This window comes from Myiozetetes cayanensis, unplaced genomic scaffold (genome assembly GCF_022539395.1).
Source record: "Myiozetetes cayanensis isolate MyiCay16 unplaced genomic scaffold, myiCay2020 scf10, whole genome shotgun sequence".
In the NCBI taxonomy this organism is placed as follows: domain Eukaryota; kingdom Metazoa; phylum Chordata; class Aves; order Passeriformes; family Tyrannidae; genus Myiozetetes; species Myiozetetes cayanensis.
This window is the reverse complement of record NW_026086605.1, coordinates 4,571,914-4,592,334: the sequence shown is the minus strand read 5'-3', so window position 1 is coordinate 4,592,334 and position 20,421 is coordinate 4,571,914. Positions and strand designations below refer to the sequence as shown.

At 42.0% G+C, this 20,421-nt stretch overlaps 1 protein-coding gene across 2 annotated transcripts in view; it reads right to left on the bottom strand.

The window, feature by feature from the left end:
• Window positions 1–20,421, bottom strand: part of DOCK1 (dedicator of cytokinesis 1) — a 263,338-nt gene that overhangs the window by 60,110 nt on the left and 182,807 nt on the right. For both annotated transcript variants that reach the window (XM_050305334.1, XM_050305335.1), the window contains exons 30-33: window positions 16,845–16,923; window positions 16,304–16,404; window positions 13,346–13,404; window positions 7,443–7,591 (exon numbers count right to left, since the gene is read on the bottom strand). In XM_050305334.1, coding sequence (XP_050161291.1) covers window positions 7,443–7,591; window positions 13,346–13,404; window positions 16,304–16,404; window positions 16,845–16,923 — 388 coding nt within the window. The remainder of the gene's footprint in view (window positions 1–7,442; window positions 7,592–13,345; window positions 13,405–16,303; window positions 16,405–16,844; window positions 16,924–20,421) is intronic.

The window sequence follows — 20,421 nt, the reverse complement described above, 5'->3', positions numbered from 1 at the left end:
ATTCACAGCATGAGAGAATCAACTAACCCATGCCCCAAGTGTCACATCTACACAGCTTTTAAATCCCTTTCAGGGATGGGGACTCTCCCACTGCCCTGGGCAGCCTTTCCAATGTTTGACAACTCTTTCCATGAAGAAGTTTTCCCTCATCTCCAACCTAAAGCTCCCCTGGTGCAACTCCAGGCTGTTTCCTACCTTCATGGGCAACCCCCAGACTTTCTGACCTCTGCATTTGAATTGGGAAATTTATTTTCACACACTACCTGCAGCCCCCCAGGACTGGGCTACAGCAAAGCAAAAAAAGGCCGTGCTCTGAGCTCAGTGACTGCAAACCCTCATGGTGAAACAGGGCAGAACAATTCCCACTCCCCCAGTGCTTGGAGGAAATTCAGGATACAGGATAAAACCAGGCACAGGTCAACTGAACTGTCAGGAAACTCAAACTACAGAATTGTATCATGCAGACAGTGAGAAAATCAACTAAATACCCAAACAACTGGTCCATCTTAAAGCAACTTCTACTATCATGAGTGACCCCAAACCTCGGGTTGAAACATTTCAAAGGTGCTTTTCTGGTCCCCAAATGATCCAGAGAATCACAGAAACACTGGGAAAAGACCTCAAAGGCCATTCCATGGCCAATCCATGCAGCCTGCCAGGTGATGCAGGGTAAGTGCCAGCACTGGATCAGGTCAACTGCGGCTTGCTTAGCCAAGAAATTACCATCTCCGTGGATGGATTATCACGCAGCCCTTCTGGATAACTTGTCCCACTCCCTCACGACTTCCCTTGAGAAGAAACGAACGAGCAGTGACGGGAAATCAGGATTTTTATACAGTGAATCCGTTATTAAAAAACTTGACAGGCAAATGAGAAAAGGCAGAAGAGAAAAGGCAATCCACCCCCTCTCAGAACCACCACAGGCTGAAACATGTTCCCACAGCACGAGAACGTGTCAGGTGAAACACTGAAGGGCGCGACGATGAACCAGAGAAGTCACAAAATTCATGTTCTCTAATGAGCCCAGAAAGAAATTGACTTTCTAGACCTGTGTGAAAAATGACACTGGCTGCCAGTGTGAGCCCTTTAGGTGATGTATTTTTTAGCAGGAGATTACTCAGACAGAGAAGAGCAATTACATTTGTCATGCAGGATCTCGAGTATCTTCCTGATATCAGTTTTACTTAAATCTCTGTAAATCCACGCTTTGTTGGGCCATTTCCCTAATGGTCCTCCAGGGCTGAACAGAGCCAGACTTGTGGCATTGCTGGGGTTTTAGGGATTATTAACAATATCTTTGCTCTTCAGTCATTCTTGATACCTCTCAAGGAATTGCTGTGATGCAGATCGTGCAAGTCAGATGAATAAATGTTATTTAACATCAGTTTAAATTCCTTCTACGGTCTTTCTAAGCCAGATGAATAAATGTTATTTAACATCCTTCTATGGCATTTCCATAGAGGAATGTTTTATCAACACAAGTTGAGGTTTATGGAGCTTTGGAGGTTTATTCCCTTCCATGGTGGGAGTAGGAATGTGACCCTGCAGTGCTCCAGCTACTGGCTCTGGGACACTGCACCTGGCATCTGTGGATAAACTCCCATTTTTTCCTTTTATCTTTTTTTCTTTCTAATGCATTAATTTTTTTTAATGCATTAAATTAAATTTAATGCACAAACAGGCCTGCAATTATTGTGATGGAATTCACTCTCAAATGAGGAAGTGCCAAATTTCCAATGTTTCCATTACAGCCAGTGCCACTTGCTGAGGGTCCTTCTGGAGGCTTAGGGGGAATATCTGGCACCATCAAGGAGTCAGATTCATATCCCTGTGCTGACAGTGAAAGCTTGAAGGGTGATGTTAGGAAGATTACAGGACATTATTATCCACTTTGCCTTGCAGTTGATCAAGATCTGAGCTTCTCTTTAGGATGTGAGAGTTTGAACTTGAGCAAGGAGCAAATCCACAGCCTCATCTGTCTGCTGCAATCTCTCATCTGGAGCACATAAATCAAGGGAAGTCATCTCATGTCAGCTCAGCTAATCGCTTTTGGACTTGGGTTTACCTCCAGTGTGGCCAGGCTGCATTTGCAGACTGGCTCGACAATTGAATCTGGCTGGAGATGAGCAGGACTTTCGATCCTCCAAGCTCCTATAAAATCGTTTTGATGTGGGGTAAAAATGAATTTGCCACGTAAAACTCAAGTGACACACAAGAAATCAATCCTAATGCAGAGATAGAACAGAACGACTGCAAAACTTTGCTCAAAGGTTTTTAGGAAAGTTAGTGGGAATTCCCAACATTTTCACCTGTATACCCTTTGCTATTTCTCCACAACATTCCAGTCAACAAACAGATCTGGCAGCCATTTAAAACTATTCGATGATTTTGGAGGTGTTTGCTCTTCAGGTGGGGTTGGGGAGGAATACTGATATTCTCCAAAAGGCCAGAAAACAAGAACAACTCACACATTTACATTTCAACTGCAGATAATTTAAAATGTTACTTATTGAAACGAATCCTTCTGGGGGATCAGTTATTTGGATTTGCATGTTCAGTGGGATGGCTGAGGAGAGACTTCAGCATCCCAAAAAGCTGGAGAGTCATTAACTTGTGTTCTGGCTGCAAATCTACAGCACAGGGGAAGGGAGGTTAACACAGGGCTCAAAAGTGGTAAAAAGACTTAATAAGGAATTATAGGTTCTAAAAGTCAAGAGAGATTCAGCTAAACCAGGAACTTATTAACAAGAATTAAATCAATTTGAAATTCATCAATAACCAGCATGAAATCAACCTGAAAATAAAAATGCTGGAATAACTATCTTGATGATACTGAGATTTGTTGTTAAATGTTAAAAATGAACTAAAATGGCTTCTTCTTAATTTTTTTTTTTTTGGTCTTTACTCATTTAATTCGCTTCACAACAGAATGTTATAGCTAGAGGTACTTCAGCTGCACCTATGGGTTTATTTCAGTAATCATATGTATTATGCATCATATATTATGCATTTCTATACAACTCTGCATTGTGCATTCATTGCTTTTGCATTTCTATATAATTTTCCTACTTTTTCTGCTATGGATCTGTTGTGCAAAGAGTCATTCCCAGACCTTGCAGAAAACAGGACAGATGTGTTGTTGCATTTTTAGGGCACTTTCCTCAGATCATTATTTTTCACAGCTCCTCACTCTAACAGGGCAGGGACACGTGCTGGAGCTTGTCCACTTAAATCACCAATGGAACACCACCAGAAACTGAGGGTTCTCCTCAGTAATGTGGTTCAGTCTGAAAATTAGACTTATGGGACTTCTAGTTTCTTCTTGCTCATCACTACAGGGTTGGGGGTACACCTCTCACATTTCCCTTCAGAGGATAAAGGTCCTTCCTTCCTGCTTGATGCTGGGGAAGCCAGGCTGGAGAAGAGCTTCTGACTCAATCTCTTACCTTATAAAAGAACCAGAATGGTTTGGGTTGGATGGGACATTAAAGCCCATCCAGTCCCACCCCCTGCCATGGGCAGGCACACCTTCCACTAGCCCAGGTTGTCCAAGCCCTGTCCAACCTGGTCTTGGACACTTCCAGGGATGGGGCAGCCACAGCTTCTCTGGGCAGCCTGTGCCAGGGCCTCCCCACCCTCACAGGGAAGGATTTCTTCCCAATATCCCATGTAACTCTACCCTCCTTCAGCTTAAGACCATTCCCCCTTGTCCTGTCACTGCACAGCCTTGTCCCAAGTCCCTCTCCATATTATTTTGTTAATATTTTGGTTTGGCTTTTACAGTAAGTTACTTCTAGTCCTTAATTTGTACCAGATCAGTTAAAAGAACTGGCATTGTGATGCAGTGCCTTGGGACAGGCAGAACCCACCCACCAGCTCCTCCCATTCCCTCCACGCTCTGATTTGTTCCAGTTCCTGCACTGGCACCTTCCTGGGAATGGGTTCAACTCCAAACTCCACATTCCAGCTGAATGGTTGTTCCTTGATGAGTTTTCCCCCTCTGCTGTCACCACAGGACCCATCACATTCACCTGACCAGGCCTGGAACAATCAAACCAATTCTCTTTGATCTCTCCCCTGGTTCCAACGTATTCCCTTTGATCTGGAGGGTTCGCTGCTGGAGCAGGCAAAGGGAGGAAGCAGAGTGGGGAAGGAGGAATTTTCTTCTACTGGGAAGCTTCAGTCCCACCCTGACTTTAGTACTGGATTCATGCTTTAACATACAGGCTCCTTTGAAGCCTTTTATGGGCTTCAAAGCACCTTCAGAGGGAGAGGACAAAAACGGGCAACTCCGGTTTTTAATTCCATCTTTAACATAGTTCTGTGAAACAAGAGGAATTTACCTGTGTTTTTCTCAGGGCTGTAGGCACTGGAAGAACACAAAAAACCCCTCCTGTCTGTTACTGGTTTTACCAGGCAAACCCAGTTCCTACCGAAATTCAAACCACCATGGGGAAAGCTGCCTGTTTATCACACAAACCATCAGAGCCTGCAAAAAATTGAAATTCCTCCCCCACAAATCATGAGGTTTCTACATCTGCTGGAGAAGTGGAGCCAATCTAAACCCTTGCTGATGTGACTAATAAGGTTAGATAATTGGGTTTCTGGCAGATTAGTTTAACAGCAGCCAACCATTCCATTTGGAAGTTCTCTTTGGACAAGGATAATTGGTACTTGCATATAAAGGATATAATGCAGCACATTACACTGACCCATTAAGCATGAAAGCTTGCCTAGGTACCGGTAATAGTTTAAAAAAATTATTTTATATCTATTTCTATCACTTAAATACAAAAGAGACGGAAAAATGAGCTGGGAATCTACAGACCAGGCAGCCCCTCTTTAGTGCCTGAGGAAACCATGGAGCAATTGCCTCATGGAAGCTTTTTCCAGGTTCACAAAGGGCAAGAAGGTGACTGGGAAGAGGAAGTATTTACCAAGGATAAATCACATCTGACTGCCCTCTGGGATAAACCTGCTCATGGATGAAGAGCTGTGGCTGTCTCAGCCTTAACAATGTGACAAGTCCCCAACTTGTTGACGTGTTGGTAAGATCTGGACTGGACAGTGAGGTGGGTGGAGGAAGGGGCTGCACTGCTGATCTCCAAGGGTGGTGGCTCAATGACTCTGGAAGTCTGAGAGAGAGCCAAGAAGAGATTGTGCCAAATTTAAGGAAGTCCTGAATCTGGGATGGCAGAGCTGCAAGCAGCAGGACAAGGATGTGGTGGACAGCAAGCTGAACACCAGCAAGCAGTGTGGGGCCAAATGTGTCCCTGACTGCACCCACAAGGGCATGGCCAGAGGGCCAACAGGATTATCTGAACCACGGTTGGAATGCTGCATCCAGCTGTGGCTCCCCCAGCTCCAAGGAGGCTGATAAATTGGAGATGGTCCCCAATGGAGGCTCACCAAGATGGGCAGCGTTGGGGAACCTGGTCTGAAGAACGGCTGGAGGATCTGGGTCTGTTCAGCCCAGAGAAAATCAAACCAGAGCCTTCCAACACCTGCAGGGTGCTTAGAGAGGAGATGGAGCTGCTCTGCTTACAAGGTGCACAGGGGCAAGACAGGTAGCAACAGGCACAAGTTGATCCAGGGAAATTTCACACATATATAAAAAGGAAAGTCTTCATCAGAGAATCCTGGAATGGTTTGGGTTGGAAGGGACCTTAAAGACCACCTCATTCCAACTTCCTGCCATGGAAGAGAAACCTTCCACTAGGCCAGGAGTAAACCCTGGAACAGGTCACTCAAAGAAGTGCTCAAACAACCCTCACTGGAGATATTCAATACTGAGGGCCCCAGACAACCCAGTGTAGGGCCCAGATTGGACCAGGTTACTGCCAGAGGTCCCAGCCAACCTGGACTTCTTCTGCAATTCTCTGCTTTTTACAAGCCTGTGATCTTCATTCCACAAAGGCCAATCTGAGGTACCCAGCAAACTCTATCATTCCATTGTCTGCAAAACCATAAATGGACAGGTTGATTACTCCTTATTAGAGGGAAATGTTCACTCCAAACCCATGAAAAGAGGTTTATTACATCTGCACTTGTCACATCAATGCTACCTCCATAAAGAAAGAGGCTGCAGTGCCACAGGAAATATAACATCAAGTACCTACAGCCCAAGACATCTCTGACTTTAACATGAGGCATTTTTCTTCTCAAAAGGCAAAAAAAAAAAAATTGAGTGAAATATTTAAGACATTCATTCATTAAAATCACCCAACTATTCCACACAAAGCTGGTTTCCTTCTGTCAGGAAAATATGGGGCCATAAATTTAGCTATAAAGTCACCCTCGGATTTTTCACGATCTATACAATTGTCCAAATAAAAAATGACAAGCAACAAAAGGAGAGCATCTGACAGGAAACTGGTTAAATGGCATCCCAGCGAGCATTTCAATCTTTACAGTATCACTGGAGTCAAACATAAGAAAGAATGATTATGCAGTAATTGGATGAAGCCAAAATACAGTTCACAACCTTTGCACACGCCACCCAGCACAAAACAAATCAAAGCAATAAAAGCTGATGCCATTTCCCTTGCTAAAGTCTCCCCACGCAGATATTCATTTACTCTGCCTACAGATTTATTAAGAGTTGGTTCACACCAAAAAAAAAAAAATAAAAGTATGGAAAAGGATAAGGTTTTTCATCCAACAAAGAAAACTGCCAATATAAAGGGGGAAAAAAGCAAACAATACGTGTCAAACTTTATTGCAAAATTCACAAGGTCATATCCTGAACTGACAGAGATTTCAGATTGAAGGAGCTCCATTGGCTTATTCCATAACCCCACCTGGCCTAACTAGTCTTAAACTCAATCCATAAGCAATGTTTCAAGGGAAAGGAGGTCAAATGAAGGATGTGAGGAAACTTTCTTTCCCTCCCCTTGTCTTTCAGAAGTCAATGCTATCAGGATAAGAAGGTGTGTGAGTATTCAAGGCCTTCCCTCAGCAAGTTAAAGTAAAAATGCTACTTCAGTATTTTAGTTTTTGCAGTGCCTGTGTGGCATGAAGAAGCACTGGCACTGACTGGATAGCTTTTTTCCTCTTCAAAATGCATAAAATGGTAAGGAATATCAAAATGACAAGATCCTAGGGATGATAAATCCTTAGAGGTTATAGTTGCTGCATTATCAGCCTTCCTTTATGTCCAATTTCACTGAGCACCAAACTCCTTTTTGTGAGTCACAGTGACAATTTAAGACACCTGTCCTTGCTCTTGGACCATAACGAAAGGTTTCATTTACCACATGCAAATTTCTCCTTCAACAGCAATTTAAAACCAGCAGCTGAAAATTCCACAGCCCCTCAAGAGTTATGGAAAACAAGCAAATCCACAATTACATTATCTCTTCTAGAACAAAAACCTCTACGTTTTGTCAAAGACCAGCTGAACCTTTCTCACAAACTTCAAATGCCTGGAGCCATCTCCTTACCCTCTGGAAGCATCTGGTGGAATGGAATTCACACTGCATCATGTCAAAGAAGATGGGGATCGTGGCTTTCCGAAGCTCGGTTTCCGGTATCAGCGTCATTTCCAGGATGGGCCCCACCATTTCCGGGATGAACTTGATTTTATGCTGACCTTTAAGAGAAAAGATGCATCTCAGAGTTAACAAACAGCCACTGATGGTGGGAGAAGATACAAAAGCTGTAGCAATAAATCCTCATGGAGCAAAACAAAGTATTTTTTAATATCTGGTTCTACTGAAACACTTCTTTTCTTCTTTTTCTTTTCTTTTTCTTCTCTTTTTATCTTCTTCTTTTCTTCTCCTCCTCCTTCTCCATTATTATTCATTTTTACTCTTGCTATCAATATTATCACTACCATTATTACTTGTGGCACAGGAGGGGAGGTAAGTGATATGTATAAACCCAAATTAACAACAGTTGCCAAATCACTCAGCAAAACGGGACTTACCGCATTTTTCCAGTGAGAATTTTCACACTATTAAATTATCCAGGGTTTATTTTAAAAACACAGCTTATGGCTGGCAGGGAAGAAGGCTAAAAGGCACATCACTTGTATTAACTTATTTAGACTTGTGTGTCTTCCAGAGTGTACAAAATGTTCTCTGTGTCAGTCTATCAAAGTGTCACCACGAGTGCAGACTTACAGAGCCTCGAGACATGAAACTCCAGCTCACCCAGCTGACAATATGCCTCCTTTCCTCAGGGGCTGAGCTCACTGGCAAACTTGATTTCACATTTCTCTTCCCCAGAGAAAGCTGCTCCTCCCCCCCAGCTCTCCCTGCTACGCTCTCCACACGTGCAAGAGAAATCAGAGCTTAACAGGAGCGTGGCACCCAATAAATATTGGACTAGAAAATATTACTGTTAATATTATGAGCTAAATGAATGCAGAGCTGCAAATGACCTGTTAAATGACTCCACGGAAAAATCAGAGAACCATGGAACAGTTTGGGTGGAAGGGACCTTCAGGATCATCCATGGGTAGGGACACCTTCCACTAGACCAGGCTGCTCCAACCTGGCCTTGAACACTTCCAGGGATGAGGCAGCCACAGTTTCTCTGGACCTGTGCTGATGTTTTCCCACCCCCATTGTATGATGACACTGGCACACACTCCTTGGCAGAAGTTTAGAACATACAACTGAATTCCTCTCTCAGCAGCAGGATTAATTTGAACCTCAGCACAGCAGGAGCTCTTTCTCACCAATGCCATGTTATGGGTGTCCCCCATCAGGCTCACACACTGCTCAGGAATCCACTGCTGTGCTTCACACCAGACTTCCCAGGATTTCAGCTCATTTAAGGAGCCCTCAGCCCCCTCAGACTCTTGCTTCCCGTTGCATTTACCAGTGGTACAGGACAGAAACAGATTGTAACCCATTTATATTCCACTGCACTACACCACTGTGACAGTAACCAGTGAAGTCTTTAATTAGCAGTTTCACTTTCGACCAGAACGAACATACATCTCAACAAATGTAATCATGACAAAATCCTCTACTAACAACACACACTACTTTTTTTTTTTTTTTTTAGCAGATGTAATTTAAATTACTCAATTTGGCAAACTTTACAATCCTATTATCATTAGCAATCCTATCAGGGCAAATTAATACTCAACTAAAACTGTGACTTTGGGTGCTGCTGCAGAGCTGGCTGTTGGTGAGGAATATCAAGTGAGAGGAGTAAAGCTTTCCTCGGTTTCTCCTACAAGTATTATTACATTTGGCCTCTCAGGTGACAGATTTCCTGTATTATGCCTGAAGAGTGTCAGAGTCAATGTGTCAGAACACAAATGATGGTGACAAAAGTTATTTGTCGTGCACAGATTCAGTGTCAGGAAGTTCTCCCTGGGCCATGGTGGGGTTTTTTCCATGGCTTCGAGCACAGAGATTCCCTCAGAAAAGTGACAAACAGCTTTTAAACTGCAGACATGAGCAACTGAAAATCCATGAAGGATGAAAGTGTTTGATCCTGTTTCCCATTCTCCAGGGGAAGTCCATGAACTTGGGAGCCCTGGTGACATCCACCTGATGTTATAACACATGCTGGTGATGTGACAACACACACACACATCTGCTATGATGACATGATCCTGTGTGATGTTGTGCCACAACAGAAAGCAGGGGAGTAAAGGAGGAAAGGCAACGACCCTCCTGGCCCTCTGGAGCCTCCACCCCTCTGCCTGCACCAGCAGCACTTCCTGATAAACAACCCAACAATGAATTCCTTGTTTTTTTCTCTGTGGGAGGGAGGGAACTCCCCCACAGAGACTCAAAATGTGACAAGGTTGGAAGAAAATTGAGGTTTCTCTTCTGGAACCCAAAGAGTTCAGCTGTTTAAGAACCACATGCAAAGAAAGCATCCTTTGAACGTGCAAAGACTTCCCCTTGCAGCGTGTCCTGCCTTGTTCGTGCTCACACAGCAGGAACGGAGCTCATCCCACCAACCAAACCCAGCGCTCTCTTTCTGGATAAACACGCAATTCTCTTTTCCCAGGTTCTTCCCATTCAAATTTGGGCCACAACCCCCCTGACTAAGTTGCCAGCAGGCTCACCTCTCCCTTGGGGTTGTTCAGAACATGCATGACTAACCCAGAGAGTGTTATCTGGAGTGACTCCTGTTTATGCAACGCCCAAAGTTCAGGGCTATTTTTAAGCCCGGCCTTCCCTCCAACAACATCAACGTCTCTGTCAAGACACCTTTGGTGACGTCAAGCCCTCGGAGGGATGGGCTGGATGGTGGGAGCTCGCTGCAGGACACCACCAGCAGCCAATTCACCTTCAGGAACTTCACTTTTCCATCTGCCTCCAGCCGCTTCAGACGTCAACAACGCAAGTGCTGTTCTCCAATCCACCTTTCCCTGACCAACTCCTCCACAAGGAGATGATTTGAAACGGCACCACAATTTCTTTACCACAGAGCTGTTGAAAACATTACCCCTGCAAACCTGGGCATGTGGCCTCGTGTCAAACTGCTGCGCTGTAGTTGCAAAAATTGCATCAGGTAACGCTTTTAAATGTGTGGTTTTTGAGCTCCTACGTTTCCAAGACAAAGGCCGTGGCTTGTTTTAAGCATCTCTGATACTTAATGTCTCATCAAGGTTTAAGCAGCTCCGCTTTCAACAAAACAGGGGCTCAAAATAGCATGTTATTTTAAAGTTCAGGTGGTGATATGGAAGGAAAAAAGCCTCTAAACTGCTGCTCTGCACTAAAAATGCTCTTTTCTTTTTTTCTTCTATTTATAAAAAGAGGAAGGTGTGGCCACTGCAGCCCCCACTGCAGCAGAAAGATGCAGGCAAGTAAAAAGTTCTAGAATTTGTATTTTACTCTTTCACTTCAGAAAATAAATTATTCTTTTAAATGTGTATTATAACTGGAGGACTATCTTGTTCCCACCTGGAGAATTTTAACTTGTTAATCATGGCATTTAGGGACAAAACCTGATGAGACACAACAGTCATTTTTGAGGCTTATCCCTACCTGTTAATCCATAAATCAAAAGTCAGGCTTGGTTTGGTTTCATTGTATCTTATGCACAACGGCACAGCCATAAAAATTCTGTGCTCAAGCACATTCCAGAATTCCAGCTTTTCACTTCTGATTTAGTTTCTGAACATACACATGAATAATTTGACTAATGCAGTGAAACTTCTAAGATAAGAGTGTCAGGCACCCCCCAATCGATTCCCCTGCAGAGGCAAGTGGGAATCCTTCCTTAATTGGTGCTGTGACATAGATGAGATTGGGGAAGAGCCAGAAGCTAAACATGATCTGCATGGACAATCTGTGACAAAGATGAGGAAAAGCAAGAAGAAGCACAAAGGTTGCCATGGATTGGGGTCCTGCCTCCCATTTACCTCCCTCTCCCAGCTTTTGTTGGGAAGAGCAGCAATTTGCTGATTCTCTCACCATGTGAGATTTCAGCATTAATGATCCCAGATCTTAAGAGAATCACAGATATCAAAGCCAGAGGAAGTCACAGAAGCATCCACCTGGATAATTTCCCTTTATAAAAAATCCATTGAAAATAAAAGGCTTTCACGACAGCACGGAAAGAAATATTGGAGAAAACACCACCCCTCATGCCAATCGATTCCCAAAACTCCAAGGGAAATTATTACCCTTGTTAATGGTGAAGAAGTGATCCCTGGAGTGACTAAATAACCTGCCTAAGAGCAGGCAGCGTAAAAGGCACAATGCACTCCACACACCCAGCCTGGATAGAACAACCTCAGATAAGAACAGCTGATGGAAAACTCTGCATCAAACTTCCTACTTTCAGCCCAGTAAAGTCTGCGAGAGGTTTAAGAATTTAAAGAGTCCAAAGAAATAAGTCAGGATAAAGGATGGTTGAGCGAGCTGGGGGGGCTCAGCCTGGAGAAAAGGAGGTTCAGGGAGGACCTTCTGGCTCTCTGCAACTCCCTGAGGGGGGAGCTGGGCGTGGTTGGGCTCTGCTCCCAGGAAACAAGGGACAGGACGAGAGGGAACGGCCTCAAGCTGTGCCAGGGGAGGTTTAGGTTGGATATCAGGTAAAATTTCTTCACCCAAAAGGGTTGTCCAGCCCAGGGCAGTGGTGGAGTCCCCATCCCAGGAGGGATTTCAAAGCTGTGTGGATGTGGCACTCAGGGACATGGGTTAGTGCTGCCTTGGCAGTGCTGGGGGATGCTTGGACTCGATGATCTTTTCCAACCTTAACAATTCCATGACCTGTGAATACAGGACTGTGGGCCTGGAACAGGGAAAGGTTTGGCTAATTACTAGCAAAGAGACTGCCAGGATCCTGTGCTGGATGTGCAGCATCAGGCACGACACTGATTTTATTACCTGTCTGTCAAGTCCCATATCAGTTGTGCACTAAAGCTTTAATCTCTTCTCCAGACACTTAATTCACGAAAGATGCTTCTAATAAAAAGTGAACTCAGCTGCTCTCAGAAGCCTTTTCTCATCATTCCAGCAGATAGGATGCAAATTCTGTGATATCAAATACTTATGAACCCTTGGCATTCCGTTCTCTTAGAGATGCCGGGTTTTTTTCAGCTCTCAGCAACAACAGCTCAGCCAGAGATAGAAGTGAAGTGGCAAATGCATTTATTTCTGATAATTTAAGGAAGTTTTGATAAAACTCAGAAGAGCTGAAGTGTCTGTGCTGTTAAGCTCAGGAAAATGAAATCTGGCAGATGAGTACACTCAGGTCACAGTAAATACTCAGTTTCTCAGGAAATTCAATCCCATATAGTTAAATTATACCCACAGAGCAGCCCGGGCTGGAGAAAGGCAGAGATGTCTAATTTACCCATGAACTCCAGAGAGGTCCAAGCTCCCATTCTTTCCTGAGTCACTCTGATGCAGCCAAACAAGACTGCAAGTCAGACTTTAAGCTGCATTTGCAGGCTAAGTTACTGATAACCCTTGGACACATCCATTTTGCTACACTCCAACTTACTGCATCCACAAGCAAGTGTGTATTTATGTGCAGACAAATATATGTATATGGATATTTTTAAGGGGGGAATAAAACCATTCAGGAGGTATCATGGTAACATTTCTTTTCATATTTAGCAAGGGGTTGAATAGCATGGAAAAAACAGAAGATACATAAATAGTAACAACAGTTAAATGGTGAATTAAATATGCAGATTTCTTAAATCACCTGCTTTTTAAAAGCTTTCTGGAAACCTATTATTTCAAGAGAAACCAAGTTCATTTCACAGAATGGTTTGGGTTGGAAGGGACATTAAATATCTCATTCCAACCCCCTGCCATGGGGCCCTGTCCAACCTGGTCTTGGATGTTTCCAGGAATAGTCCTTGGTTTATAGGAACACTGAGGGAAAACAGTATGTTAGAGGTGCTCAGGCTACTTACCCAGATTATACCACATGTCCCTGATTTCAAACCCAATCTGCCTTCTCATATCACCATACCTTAAAGAGGAAGACAAGACCACCATTAAAACAAAATAAATCTAATACTTTAAGGGCACATAAATCCAATTTCAAATTCTAATCAGCATTCAAAAATATGGGACATTACAGAGGAGGTTCTCACATTGAACCCATACTCCTGAGATTACCTGGCCACCTGTAAACATCAAACTTTGGAGAACCCCTTGGGAAAGGGAAGAGACAGAGGCTGGAAGCCTTGGTGACCCATCAGCACCTGCTGTTCCTCACACTGCGTTTCCTGCTCTCCCTCAAAAGACCCTAAAAATCCCATTTCTGTAGCAATACTTCTCGAGGGGAGAACATTCACCTGTGCAAAACCTCCCTCTGAAATAATTTCACATTACCTGTGAAATTTTTATATTCCACTCCCTCTCCACATTAATACCAGGAAAGCTCAATGGATGAAAAACATTCCATCGGCCTCAGCAACGAACCAGAACGAGCTCCAAGAATGTATTTGCTACATGGAATATTTGTAAGGTAAAGATCATTACTTAAATAACAAGATGAGCAAAACTGTAATATCTGGCAACTTGGAGGATTTCTGTGGGATAACAGTGAGACACCCTGTGATTAATGTGGATTAAAGAGAATCTTCTGCATCATTCAGAATCTGTTATTATCTAATGCTTAAATGCAATGTTTAGCAAAACCTACGAATTACAATAATTAAATTTTAATTATTAAATATTTGGCATATTAATTGAAATATATACTTAAAGAGATGGGTGAGTGTGATACTGAATTAACAGATTAATTCTATCCCTTTTGGCACAGAACTGGTAGTGGCTTACACAGCAATGAAAGTCAGTGCCTCCAGACCACACATTTATTGCATCTTGAAGAATTTATAGTCTTGAGTCCCATCTCCAAAACATGATTACACTGAAGACAACACTTTGTAAATTCATTATAAACAAAGATTTACAATTTGGCAAACTTCATTAAGTAACCACTTCAAACAACTTAATCTATTTACTTCTATCAGCAGTGAGAAATGTCTGTTGATTTCTTGAATTTCCTCAACAAGAAATACTGCTCTGCTTAATACAAAAATCACTCAAAGGAGATTTCTGCTTGAGGTTCCCATCCTGACAAAGAGGGATTATCAGTCCACAGACATATTTGACAGGAATTTCCAGCCCTGTTGGCTCTTTGTTCCGGTCAGGAGGCAGATCTGAACTAAAAACACTCATGTAGGTGAACACCAGTGTTGGGTGGAGAGGACAAGGAGATTCTAAATAAAATTAAATCAAATTAAAATAAATTTACCTGACTCTACAACACCATCTCAGTTTCTTTCTCCAAATGTGTAACTGTAAAGTTATTTATGGTATTTACAGCACAAGCCCAAAAACCTGAGCTCTGCTTGACACCACTTCTCCACTGAACTTGTAAATATTCCTGTTTCATCAAGGCAGGCCCAAGACTCACAGAAGGTGTATCAGAAGATAAAAGAGCTTAAAAATTCTCTTTTAAGGCTCAGGTAAAGCACAGCTTCCAAAGGAAGCACCTCAGAACTGGAGTGGTTGAGTTTACAGGGCAAAACGTAGCTGCCAAAAAAAAAAAAAGGGATGGGATGTGGAGCCTTCCCTGAATTTTCTGGTCAAAGCCTTTCACACAATGAGAGCAAAAAGCCTTTAAATTCAAGTCAGTGCAGCAGTGATGAACTGTCCCTATTGTCACTGTGATTTCTCTTATCATAATAATATACAGAAAGGCTGGAATTTCGAAGGAGCAGCGATAAAAACGCCTCTTCTCTCTCTTTTTCTAGACATTTAATATAAATTGTACACACAAGGAGCCTGAGCTACACTTGCTCAGGGAATCAGAGCTTTGAAATTCCCCCATTTCTGTGCAGTACCTGTGACCTGACTACGAGAACACTCTGCTCTAACAGCTGCTCTTTCCAAATATTATGACACGGAAAAAGAATCCACACATTTTGTCTGAAATCATCTAAGTGGTTTTTCTCTGCCTGGTGTTTAGGTAAGGAATGACAAGGTCACTGCTATGGAACCCCAAAGAAAGCCAGGGGGAAACACTGCTAGGACAGAGGGAAACAGTCTGAGCTGTGCCAGGAGAGGTTTAGGTTGGATATCAGGGACAATTTCTTCCCTCAGAGGGTGGTCTTTGGGACAGGTTGCCTTGGGAAGCCGTGGAGTCCCCACCCCTGGAGGGATTTCAAATCCATGTGGATGTGGCACTTTGGGACATGGGTTAGTGGTGGCCTTGGTTAATGGCTGGACTTGATCTTAGAGGTCTTTTCTACCCTTAATCATTCTCTGATTAAACAAAATATTCACACTCTGGTCTGATTTCCAGTTGGTTTTTTTTTCCCCCATGGACAGCTTTCCTTTGCTGTGGGATTCTGAACAGCAGTGGGGTAGTTCAGGCTCCCCATGTGGAGCCAGGCAATGTAATCCCTCTTAAGCAGGGAAGCAGACAAGGCTGCAGTTCTCCAAAGCCATTCTTCAGGGATATCACCCTGGAACTGGCTGGAGTTACCAAAACTCCCTTGAAAAGGCCATCAGGGATTAAGCAATAAAGAGCCCACGGAAAATGAGATTAGAATAAGGACGGAGCTAAAGTGATTTAAAAATGCAGTTTTATAATATGTTAATACTTCTGCAAAGTCTTGACTTCATGAACATCCTGCAGCATAAAATACTGTCTTCATCAGTAATGAATCATGTAATTTAGATCTTGATTCGAGGGTAGAAACACATGCAATACTTGATTCATGTTTTTAAAGCCAACCTTTCATTACACTGTGATTGCATCTCAATTTGAATAGATTTAGCTAAGAAATTAGACTAAAATTATATCAATAGACCTGGAGTTCTTGCCCCTGATTTAGATGAGGAACAGGACTTACTTGTTAAGGATTTTTGCTCTTTTAGCACTTGAAAAATTCTCCAGTTGTAAAGATTCTTGTGTGAGAAAAGCCACAGCCAGGTGGAAGTAGTTGTTCCAAAGCTGAAAGCCCCCAAAATGACAAGAATAGGTATCATTAATTCTCTGAAATGTTTTTCTGCCCACCTACAAAACAACCTAAAAGTCTCTAAATTATGCACATAAATATTTAAAGGAGAAAATAACAGACACCACAGAGATGGTGCCTCTTGATAAATTCTTTGCACATCTCCTCGTTGTCTTTGTGTTTCCATGAAATAACTCCCATCTGCAAATCCTAATTCATTGTGTTCTGATGAGTCAAGTAAAATTCCAGCCCAAAAGCATCCCTGTAATTCTGGGATTGCATGACAAGACCCACAAGAATGGATCACAAATACCTGAAACAACTTAACTGGGGTAACTGGTCAGGACAGCACATAAAATCACCAAAATTAAGTGTTCAGGGCAGAAATTTATGACATTCACATCAGTCCCCAAGACACTGGTGGGTTTTTTCTTACCTGTAACTCAAAGTTGGTTTGATCAAGGAATTTTTTGTTGAGCATGTCTGCATATTGATTGATTGCTCTCAGGAAGACTCTGAAAGATCAAGAGAAAATGACATAATTACACACTTTTCTGGGGTACTTTTGTATATCTGGCATCCCAATTAGACAAAAATCTGAGTCTGTCTGGACAGCGAAATTTGAGGCTGTTACTGGAAGAGCAGAGTGATCTCACCACTGTCAATACACAGAATTCTATGCAGATGTTCTCCAAATTAATCAAGTAAATTAGCATATGCAACAACACATGGAATGTTTGGGGTGATATCATTTGTCTTTAAAATATTCACAATAATCAAGAGAGCATTAAAAATTCAGGTTTTTTGAAAAATATATCTATTTTTAAAATTACAACATTTCAATGTTATTTAAACTAGACCCACAACTGGTTGTATTTTAACTTGCAGGTGAAGCAAAATACACTTTTAAACACGAGGTAGAAAATATTTTACTCGTGGCACAACAGAAATGCTGCTGAAGGACAATCTTCAAAACACTGTTCACTGCTCTACTTCCAAAATGCTAATTCAGTACCCTCTGCACTTATTGAGTCTCTAAAATGTTTCTTAAATTGCAACAGGAGTTGGCCTGACAAGCTGTAAAGAGAAAACCAAATGGCACGGGAGAAGTAGGTCACTACATATTCATGGTGCTGAAAAATAAACATATTATTCTTTGGTTGCCTGATCTCCATTTTCAAAACAAACATTTGAGTTCCTCCCGAAAACTTGGAATTAATGCTCTGCAAGTGCCAGTTGATGCCCAGACAAATGAGTTTGTCTCCTGGAGAGCTGCAATGGAGATTTATATCTCCTCAAAGTCCCAACAACCTGAAGACCTCTCATGACATGAATTAGTTTTTCTCTCCCACCCCAACAGCAATTTTGAGAAGAGATTTCACTGTGGAATTCAAATAACAAACTTCATCTTCCTTCAGGTTGACAAATAAACACCAGAAGTATTTAAAACAGACTAGAAAAGGCAGCTGGAAAGATCTTTCACAGAATTTAAGATACCTACTGATCTATCACACAAATAATTAATAATCAGCTAAAAACTCTGGTAACCCAAGAGAAACGAAGCCTCCAGAAAACACATGGGCAACATCCTGCCAAGAGATTATTTATATATATTTATACATGGGCACTATGTTACCAAGAGATTATTTAGAATATATTTATACATGGGCAACATGTTGCCAAGAGATCATTCATGTATATATTTATGTATTTATATAAATTGACAGAGTAAGGCATCAGGCTCCTCAGAGAGGTTATTTATTTATGTATTTAAGTAAACAAATAAAGGGAAAATTTTGATGCCACCAGGATGTATCTGTAGTATAAAGTCAGATCACCCCCAGAGCAGCGTAACGGAGGAGTGAAAATAAAACTTAAAGTTAGGAAAGAAAAGAATTAAAAATACAAAAGTATTTATAAAATATAAACAAATATATATATAAAATTAAATCCATACATATCTGTAGGTATATTTTATAATATTTCCTTTTATAGATAAGATGGCAGAGACATCTTTGCCCTTGCACCCAGCACGCACAAGGATGAATTTCAGGAGCAGCACTTCAGCCCATTATTCAGCATCTTTGTCAGTGGCAACAACTTCATTAAGAGATTTTATAAACGAGCTGAATGCAGCAAACACAATAACACTCTGCACTGATCTAAAATGTATGTATTTGAGATCTATGATTCAATTACTGAGCTGTAGCACATACCAAGATTGAAACCCCAGTTATCTGTGTAATCAGACAACCACCGGTTTGATACGTTGACTTATCCCCTGGCTTGGTTTGTGCTTTTAACGTCTGATAACACAATGAGATTCATAAATCTTCCCAGAAAAATTAGCAGTTTAATGTGCTGGGAAGGGCCATCCAAGGCTCCTTTCCTCATGGTTCCAACTCAGGAAGGACTGTGCCTACAACTTAATTCTGCTGCCTCAAGACATCACTGTGATGTATTCAATCTCCTCCATCTAATTAAGCTTTGGCACGATCTCATTACTTTATATACCATTGTTTTCCTTTAAATTGTAACTCATTTTTCCCCTTATATTCATTCTAGTGGATACCAATAAAGAACAAACAAGGCAGGTTCTGCTGTACATTGCAACTGGAGCTGCAATTAAACAACTCCGTCCCCTCCCAGCCCACGTGCTGCCCCTAAAGTCACCAGGTGGCTTTAGGAAGGCAGGTGTTCCTCCAAAATTCCACAAAAGAACATCCAGAGAGGAGGTGCAGGGATTTAAGTGTCGATTTTTGAATTATTTATTCAAACCTCAATTTGATTTTGATTTGATTACACACTGAGCCTTTCTGTTCCTGGATAAAACACTTTGTAACGCAGGTCAGTGAAGAAGTCACAGCGGAAGTCAACAGAACAATGTTATTATTATTACTATTACTATTATTATTATTATAGTATGTCTTCATTTGCAAATCAAGTGTCATCCAAGGAGGTTTTTATGCCCATTTCAACCAGTACTGAAAGAACTGCTGGAATTATTGATGGTCCCTTCACTACATCGTGGGGGACAGTCAGCACATGAATACTCCAGATCATGGTCCTGCAAAGTGACTGGTACAGCACAATAACAGTGAGATCCATCCTGAATAACCCAGATTTAACTGAGGAAAAGGGAAGACATGAAGTGGATTCACCAGCAACCAATATAAGTACTACAACCCCGTGGCACAGTCAGTAGAACCACCCGGTCATGGAAAACCTCACAGTGCTTTTTAGTGCCTTTTAGTTCCTCCAGCACCGGGAGAAAACAGCAGAATTGTGATGATTTCCAGAATATCTCTTAGTAGGTGTCTCTTAGCTCAGCTGGCAGAGCACAGTGCTAATAACTCCAAGGACATGGATTTGATCCCTGCACAGCCCATTCACAGGGAGTTGGACTCCATGACCCTTGTTGGTCCCTTCCAACTCAGAATGTTCTGTGACTGCCACAAGAAAAGAAAGAGTCTGTGATAAAATACATCTACATGGATATTAAATGCCTCCAGGGATGGGGATTCCACCACTGCCAGGGCTGGACAGCCCTTCCCATGAAAAAAAAAAAAAAAAAAAAACAGTTCAGGTTTATGCCCAACCAAAATTTGCAAGAGGAAGCAGAAATCTTTTATTTCTCATTCCAGGTGTTATTTTAATCCTCCTCCAAAGCAGGTGCTGCCAATTTTCAGCAACTTCACTGTTAAAGTCCAAGAATCCAAACAGATAGAGGAAAATTTGGTTTTTAAAAACCAGACAGAATTAAACCAAATGCAAAGTTCTGTACTGAAGAATAAAAAAGTTGGCTGCTGGAACACACTCAAGGATGAAGGTGGACTTGGACATCACTGGGCCAACACACAAGTGATCAAAACTCTCTCCTACACTCAGATGGAGCATCACCCACAGTGCCATCCCTTATCTTGCTGTAATTAATAATGAAGATTAGTTTCCAGTTGCATATGCATAAAAAGAAGTCCTTTTCTTGAAATTCAGCTTCAATTAACAAAAGAATA